At 57.6% G+C, this 7,732-nt stretch overlaps 2 protein-coding genes across 3 annotated transcripts; one reads left to right on the plus strand and one right to left on the minus strand.

Moving 5' to 3' along the window:
• The first annotated feature begins 511 nt into the window (after window positions 1–511).
• Window positions 512–4,400, plus strand: MIF4GD (MIF4G domain containing). Of its 2 annotated transcripts, none has more exons than XM_040640240.1 (6): window positions 512–639; window positions 1,537–1,668; window positions 2,490–2,599; window positions 2,779–2,934; window positions 3,025–3,117; window positions 3,645–4,400. In XM_040640240.1, exons 2-6 carry the CDS (start codon window positions 1,581–1,583, stop codon window positions 3,870–3,872), a joined length of 675 nt encoding a protein of 224 aa, XP_040496174.1. In that variant the 5' UTR covers window positions 512–639; window positions 1,537–1,580; the 3' UTR covers window positions 3,873–4,400. The 2 variants fall into 2 exon arrangements, with proteins under 2 accessions (XP_040496174.1, XP_040496175.1); XM_040640241.1 differs by lacking the exon at window positions 512–639 and adding an exon at window positions 641–756.
• On the minus strand, window positions 4,252–7,712 carry MRPS7 (mitochondrial ribosomal protein S7). The gene is made up of 5 exons (XM_008693756.2): window positions 7,521–7,712; window positions 6,794–6,985; window positions 6,613–6,676; window positions 5,757–5,924; window positions 4,252–4,906 (listed from the first exon to the last, which is right to left on the minus strand). Exons 1-5 carry the CDS (start codon window positions 7,697–7,699, stop codon window positions 4,685–4,687), a joined length of 825 nt encoding a protein of 274 aa, XP_008691978.2. The 5' UTR covers window positions 7,700–7,712; the 3' UTR covers window positions 4,252–4,684.
• Window positions 7,713–7,732: the final 20 nt, after the last annotated feature.

The following is a 7,732-nucleotide window of genomic DNA, read 5'->3' on the forward strand; positions in this document are numbered from 1 at the left end:
GGGGGGGGGGGGGGGGGGGGGGGGGGGGGGGGGGTGTCCCTTATTCTTGAGCTGGCCCATTGATTTTCAACTTATTTTACCAGTACCGTTTGTACTTGGAGTAGGAGAGGAAGTAGGGGGGCTTGATCCAGCCCTTACAGGCCCCCCAGCCTTCTCTCGCGTGGGGAGGTAGAAGTGGAGGGCAGGCGGCCCCACTTGCGAGTTCCTGGCCCTGCAGCCGTCCATCCTTGCCCTGCTTCCGCAGGCTCCTCCCGCGCCGCGCGCCCCCCGTCTCAGTCTCCCCGCAGCCGCTGGCGACCGAGAGCTTCCTCTGGGCCGAGGAAGGTCCCCGGCCCGGCGCGGACGAGTCGCGTAAGGACAGGGTGGGGGCGGCGTCGCGGGCCTTCCGCGCGGCCGGGTCACGGACCTCGGGAGCGCGGGCGGCAAGGACAGCGTCGCCGGGGCTCCGGCAGGTGGCGCTGGCGAGACGGCCCCGCCCCTCCAGAGTCTGACCCCGCCCCGGCGCCGCGCTCGGAAATGACCTCAGCGGCGGCGAGGCCGGGCGGGTCGCTCCAGCTCTACCGCGCGGCGGACGGGGGGCGCGCGCACCATGCCCGCCGAGCTGCCTCCGGGCACGCGGGCGCGGCGCCGGCCCGGCAGGTGGGTCCCGGCGCTCTCACTGCACCGCCTCTCCCGCCCGCGGGGCCCGGAAGGGCGTTTCGGGCTTGGGAAAGCTGCCGGGTTCTGGAGATCTCCGAGGTCGTCTTTTGACCAGGGGGGAGGCACCGCGTCCGGAGAGGGGGCTCCAACAGGGACTGCTTCTGGGAGACGCGTCATCCCGCACCCCTCTTACGAGGAAGGCTCCAGAAGGGAGCTCAAGAGTTAGGAGTCCTGAGTCGGCAAGACCGGGTTTCTGCCGCTCGGGAGGCCAGTTTTACCAGTCCGTCCCGGGGAGAAGTTGGCCAGGACAGGAGCCGTTCGGGCCCCGCACCCACCCACACAGGCCAGGCCGAGAGCTGAAGGGGCGGATGTGGGGACTGAGAAGGACTCTTGACTAAAGCCGAGGGAGGGTTCGGGTCGGGTCAGGGGATTGGAACCCTGCTGGGACAGACGTGCCCGGAGCCCCCGGCCTTGTCACTCGCCGGAAGTCGTCCTGGGCCAGCAGCTTCCCGGCCGGTTTACATAGGCAGGACAAGTGTCTGATATGCCCCTGTCCACACCCCCAACGCAGCTCGCTGCACCCCAACCTTAGTATCAGCGGAGACGATCCCTGCCTGCTGTGGAGACTGGCCTGCCGGCACGTTCACTTTCACCTCTCTACTGTCGTGTAATCCCAGAAGTTCCAGGGGTTCCTAACCCGAGCAGCAGGTGCCTGGCTGGTGCCCAGGCTCCACCAGAAGCCAAGTTTGCCGGGCCCTCAGCCAACCACCCAAGGCAATGGACTGTCCGGGAGCACCTGTCCCAAGCGCTGGCCAGCCGTGGCCTGGGCCCGCAGGACTAGAAACCCCGGCCCCACGTTGCACACCTGAGGCTTCTCCCTTCCCCTCTCCTCCCCAGGTGCTGTCATTAGTCCCACCTCAGTAAAGAGCTGCAGGGGCTAAATGGTCATGGGGGATCCTGGTAGAGAGGAGTATAAAATCCAGTCTTTTGATGCAGAGACTCAGCAGCTGCTGAAGACGGCACTCAAAGGTGAGCGTTGGGAGTCCCGCCGAGCTGCAAAGAAGGGGCCAAGGGGATGGGCCTGGATGCCTGAGCCTTAGCCCGGGGCTGCCCAACCCTGTCCCTTTGCTTTCTGAGAATAGGCATCAGCAACATCCCTCTCGGACTGGAGGGCAAGCCACATGTAGGCCAGTAATGGGAAGTATGAATCCTAGCGTTACCTTTCGGGCAGTAAAGCCATCTTCTGAGAGCAGGCTGGAGCACAGAGAACGGAATTCGTGTCTCTTGAGCCCTTGCACTGGACCTGGCCTCTGCACTGCCGCACGGGCTGTTGAACGTGCAGAGCTGGCTGACTCGGGACAGACGATGGAGCATTCTGCTGGCAGAGCAGCTGCACTAGTTGTCCTGGAGCAGTGCTGTCTGCAGCGCACAGGACAGTTCGACTCCGCTAACAATTAGTAATGCCCGTCACATGCCAAGCTAAGCCTGTGGGGAGGCCCCACCTCGCAGGCCCTTGTCAGGGGGTCATGTGTGTGTGTTGTGAGGACACTTTCTTCCATATTACTGTCAAATACATCGTTATTCAGTGTTCCTTCCGCAACCCAGTGCCAGGAAATGTGTGCCCTAAAAAACTAACGTTCTTTGATTAGTCTCTAAAGGCCACAGATCCCGGCCAGTCCCCCAGGGGAGCTGCTCCAGCACGGGGCTACTTCTCCCAGTATTTTCTGGTCTATTGAAATGTAAGCCTATCACGGGAGTGCTCTTCTGTAAACATCTCAAATCCTTAGAAGCAAGTGGAGACAAATGGGGTAATTCAGCAGCTCTAGACTCCCCACTGATCTCTATCCTAGATCCAGGTGCCGTGGACTTGGAAAAGGTGGCCAATGTGATTGTGGACCATTCTCTGCAGGACTGTGTTTTTAGCAAAGAAGCAGGACGCATGTGCTATGCCATCATTCAGGTGGGCCGGGACTGGTAGAGAAGCGGGGAGACGCTTTGGGAAAGGCTGCAGGAGAGGGCAGGAGGCCTGGCCAGCAGGGCAGAGTTGGAGAGTCAGACGGGAGGTCCTCAGCCACAGAAGCTTGGGTGAGGGTCGCCATGGCACCGCCCCTGGCTCACCGTCCTTTCCCTGGCTCACAGGCCGAGAGCAAGCAAGCAGGCCAGAGTGTCTTCCGGCGGGGACTCCTCAACCGGCTGCAGCAGGAGTACCAGGCTCGGGAGCAGCTGCGAGCCCGGTCCCTGCAGGGCTGGGTCTGCTACGTCACCTTTATCTGCAATGTCTTTGACTACCTGAGGGTAAGGCCCCAGTAGCCACCCTGGGCAGCAGAGACAGCCCTCCTCCTTCAGCTGCTCAGCCAGTGCTGTGGCCCCGCTCTCCCCCCACAGGTGAACAACATGCCCATGATGGCCCTGGTGAACCCTGTGTACGACTGTCTCTTCCGGCTGGCCCATCCTGACAGTCTGAGCAAGGAGGAGGAGGTGGGTGACCGGGTTCAGATAGCTGTGGAGGGGGCTGGTCCCTGGCTCAGCTCAGAATACCAGCCCGCCGTCCATGGAGGTGTCCGAGCGCATCACTTCCCAGGGCAGGAGCCTGGTGGGGCTATTCAAGGCCTCTCTCAGTACCAGGACAAGCTGCCAGGCTTGGAATTTATTCAGAAGAGAGAGCAGCCCAAACCTACAGGCTCAGAGGCTTTCTTCCCAGTAGGAAAGCCGACCTGTGATAGGAATCTAGCTGTGGATACAGATGGCCCAGAAACGCAGTCAGGCAGGGGTGGGAAGGTTGGGTTAAGTGGCAGCTTGGAGACAGGCCCCGCATCCAGCCTGGCCCACCAGACCTTAGGCAAGTCCTGAATGTGTCTCCTTTCACGTATAATTGGCGAACACCCACCAGGTGCTGTGAGCAGGACAGGAGGAAACAAGCGTGCAGGCCAAGCGAGGCTTGCCGCTAGTGCTCCGTGAACGGTTGGTGTGTGCGCCCCGGGGTCACCTCCCAATGCCGCCTGCAGGTGGACTGCCTGGTGCTGCAGCTGCACCGCGTCGGGGAGCAGCTGGAGAAGATGAACCGACAGCGCATGGATGAGCTCTTTGTCCTGATCCGGGACGGCTTCCTGCTCCCAAGCGGCCTCAGCTCCCTGGCCCAGCTGCTGCTGCTGGAGATCATCGAATTCCGGGCAGCCGGCTGGAAGACGACCCCCGCTGCCCACAAGTATTACTACAGCGAGCTCTCCGACTAGGCCCGGCTCAGGCTCCTCACCAGCAGCACCGGCCTCTCACCTACCCAGCTCCCTGCCTCTCTCAAAGACCATCCCTTCCAGACCTTCAACAGCTCCTGAGAGGTTTCCCACTCACACGGTGCTCCTGCCCTGAGCACCTTCCCTCCCAGATTCAGGGACCAGGGAAGACACCAAACAGACCTCCCCCCACCATCCCATCAGTCTCTCCCCCATCACCTCCAGCCTGGGCCAAGCAGAGAAAGGCAGCTTCTAACACCCACTGCACTGTGTAACCACGGTGCAACAGCCATCCTGGTGCCTCAGTTTCCCCATCTGTAAAATGGGTACCCATAGCTACTGGTGGGATACTTTGGGATATCAAGGCGCAGAGCACAAGTCACACCAGAAACTGCTTTTTATACATTCTGTACAAGGACCACTTTGGAAACAACCGCATTTCCAGTCGATTTTAGTAAATGGCAGTACCACCTCACATGCAACACCAGTTCAGGGCAAGAATTTTCTAATAAACCTTTTCTAATATTAAAACTGTCTCCTTTCATATCCCCCAAAGTTGTACCCCGAATTGAGGAAGAGAGGCTGGATGGACCCTAAGTTCCTGGGGGAAATCCGAAATGATACGTGCCCTCTTTATAAGGAGATGGGCAAGAAAAGCAAGTTCTAGCCCCCAAAGAAAGGACTAACAAGCAACAAATATGTTGCTCCCCCCTTATGAGGCCTATGTGCCCTTAAAAAGGAACTACTTAACCCACAAGGGTGTTCCGCTGTGCCAGCGGCTTCCCTGATTTCTTGCAGCAGAGCCCCCGCCCTCTCTACCACCAGCGGTAGTGGGCCAGCGCGCGGTTGGCCTCGGCCATCTTGTGCATGTCCTGCTTCTTCTTGACCACAGGGCCCTGGTTGTGAAACGCCTCCAGCAGCTCATGTGACAACTTCTCCGGCATCAGCATCCGCCGGTGCTTCTTCTCCCTGCACTCAGTAATCATCCACTTCATGGCCAAGAAGCGACGCCGCCGGTCGGGAAGTGGCACGGGGACCTGGACAGGACAAGACACGGGCAAGTTAGTCCAAGACCTTATCGGGGCGGCAGCCTCCTTCCTCCCTGAGCGCTAAGGCACAGCCACAGGTTCCCTCTGGGCCAGCTCTGACAAACCTGAGGGGCCTGGCTTCTCCTCTTTGAGTCCCCCTCAACCCTGAGTGACCTCACCTAGAGGCATTTATTGAGCAGACGCTCATTAGGCACAGACCTCTCTCCCCTCTGAATGGAAGCTCAGCCAGGCTGATATGAGTATCAACTGGGAAAAGCCCCATCAAGCTGGGGTGACTTACCAACTCAGATCAGGGGTGCCTAAAAACAAGACCCTCTTGTCCAGAATCATTTGCTAGACCACCCCTATATGCCAGTACCACGCCAGACCCTAGGGACACAGACATTAATGAGAGTCACCACACTTGTGAAGTTTATATTTAAAAAGCAGGAGCCGAGAGCACTGGCTTATGACAATGACACAGAATTAAATACTAGGATAGAGCCTCATTCAGATCAAGAAATGGCAGCGAAACACCAGTTCCGGGTCAAGGCTACTCTAGACACTGGTGTACGAAGATGAGTTAGACACAGTCCCTCGCCACGAGAAGCTGACAACTTACAACACAGCATTGTGGACAGAACGGGCGGGGGAAGGGAGTGTCCAGAAAAGGTAATCTGGATACTTCTTTGCTCTCTTCCCTTTCCATCCTCTGCCTGTGAGTTCTACACTAGGACTCAGATGAGCAGATCATAACAGAACCTAGTCTGGGCTCTCCCACTCCCAAGCGCTCCCCACCCCACTGCCACCAGCCTGTTCCATGTGTGGGGAGCCCTGCTTTCTGGCCCTGACCGCTCACCTGGTAGAAATGGCCACCTCTGAGGATGGGCACCAGCCCTATCACAGGCTCACAGTTTTTCAGTGCTTGGTGGAAGATGGTGTAGGGGTTGCGTTCGATGGTTGCCTGTTCCTGGGCAGAAGCAGCATGGTACTTCTCAAACTGCTTTCTTTTCACAGCTTCGAGAGTCTGCAAAGGGATACATTGAAGATGCTGCCCCAGGCTCCCTAAAGGGTTTATCCAGCTGAACTAGTAGGTGGCCCTTTACTCCTCCGTCATCCTGTTCTACAACAGTGTGGCCCCTCCCTCAGAACTTCTAAGGCAAAGTTCTTAAATGCCTCCCTCTTTCCTGGAGGAGGACCAGGGCAGTAGACGGAGCTTTGTGATGGGGGGGAATGAATGGTGGTTGCTAAATCTTTCAGGACTTCATTACAGCCTCCACACATATACACGGGGGTCATTTTTTTTTCCCAAAAAAATTTTATTTGAAAGAGTGAGTGTGAGCATGAGTTGGCAGACAGCAGGGAGCCTGACTCAAGTCTCAATCCCAGGACCCTGGGATCATGACCTAAGCCGAAGGTAGACGCTTAACTGACTGAGCCCCCCAGGTGCCCCGGAGAAGGTAATTCCTTTTTTTTTTTTTTTTTTAAAGTAGGCTCCACGCCCAGCGTGGAGCCCGACATGAGGCTCGAATTCACGACCCTGAGACCAAGACCTGGGCTGAGATCAAGAGTTGGACACTTAACCACCCAGGCACCCCATACAACAGGGAAGGTAATCCTAATAGCAGGTATACCAACCTGTTCTTTTTTACACTAAACTGAAAGAGCCACGTACAAAGGTATAAGCAAGCAGGCAGGAGAGCCGTGCTGTTTACCTGCGTCATGAGGGATCTGGCCAGTACTTTGTTTCCTCCTTTCATCATCATGTTCGTGAATTTACTTCAAACAGAAAAGCAAATTGTTTAGATTTCCCAGGCTGCATCACAGAATCCTTACTGTAGACCCTCCCTGGTATAGTACCAGTCTGTGGAACAAAAATGTTTGCTTCCATCTAACCTGATCACGGGGTCTTCAAACACAGAGCTTGTTTTCGCTGCAGGGGCAGCTTTGATAAGCTGAATCTTCCTGAGTTCCTGTTCGTACTTCTCCTCCTCAGTCAGCTCAGCCAAGGGCTTGCGGTAATATTCCTTGTCAATCTGTGGATCCTTGTATTCAGGACCATAGCGGCTCCACCTCACCTGGGTTAGGCTAAGAGGGGGAAAGAGGAAGAGGCCGACAAAAGCTGACTCCACAAGTGAAAACGCTTGACTTAACAATGGGCATGTTTGTCAACCCGCCCACAAGTGAGAGAGGCACGGAGACCGCTAGGCAAACCTGAACGCAATAATTCTCGCTCTTGTCCTAAGAGGTGGGTGGGCCTCCCCCAAACAGACCGAAATTGTCCTCCTCGTCAAGTGCCAACGGTAAGGCGAGGTTCCTGAACCTCAGGACAGGCGCCCCGCCTAAGCATCTCCGTCCCCCCCCCCCCAACAGAAAATCCCAGCTCTGAGCTCTTTGATAAGACCGCGCTTTCAGCTTCGACTCAGAACCCCGTCGGCGGGGGACAATCACTAAGCCTTCACATTGGCTCGAAGTCACGCAGCCACCCAGAGGTTTGGACCGAGGTTATCCTGGCCCCCAGGCTCTCTCCAGGTTCCCGCGCGATCTGCCTATGACCCTTCCTTCCCTTCAGGTCTCTCTGTGACGTCCCAAGCGGCACCCCAGCTTCCTGGCGCCCTCTCACCCTGGAAGCCGCGGGACAACACTCCGCAGGCCCAGCGCCAGGACCGACCACCCTCGCGCAGCCTTCCCCACGGGGGCAGCCATTTTGGCTGGCCACGAGGACCCCAGGAAGGCTGCCCTCGGCGTGCCTGAACGGGAGATCAGGAAAAGGCTCCGCAGGGTCCTAAATCTGTGCGTCATTCCATTAATCCGGGCGTTAAGAGTCTCTCACTC

The sequence above is a fragment of the Ursus maritimus genome, unplaced genomic scaffold, assembly GCF_017311325.1.
Source record: "Ursus maritimus isolate PB19 unplaced genomic scaffold, ASM1731132v1 scaffold_24, whole genome shotgun sequence".
NCBI lineage: Eukaryota > Metazoa > Chordata > Mammalia > Carnivora > Ursidae > Ursus > Ursus maritimus.

Excerpts from the sequence above, each read along its gene's own strand:
- MRPS7 (XM_008693756.2), bottom strand. The coding sequence starts at position 7,699 with ATGACGCACAGATTTAGGACCCTGCGGAGCCTTTTCCTGATCTCCCGT. Across the intron at positions 6,677-6,793 it reads TTTGAAGACCCCGTGATCAG|TAAATTCACGAACATGATGA; the intron begins GTTAGATGGAAG and ends TTCTGTTTGAAG. Across the intron at positions 5,925-6,612 it reads CCAGATCCCTCATGACGCAG|ACTCTCGAAGCTGTGAAAAG; the intron begins GTAAACAGCACG and ends ATCCCTTTGCAG.
- MIF4GD (XM_040640240.1), top strand. The coding sequence starts at position 1,581 with ATGGTCATGGGGGATCCTGGTAGAGAGGAGTATAAAATCCAGTCTTTT. Across the intron at positions 1,669-2,489 it reads GCTGAAGACGGCACTCAAAG|ATCCAGGTGCCGTGGACTTG; the intron begins GTGAGCGTTGGG and ends TCTCTATCCTAG. Across the intron at positions 2,600-2,778 it reads TGTGCTATGCCATCATTCAG|GCCGAGAGCAAGCAAGCAGG; the intron begins GTGGGCCGGGAC and ends CCTGGCTCACAG.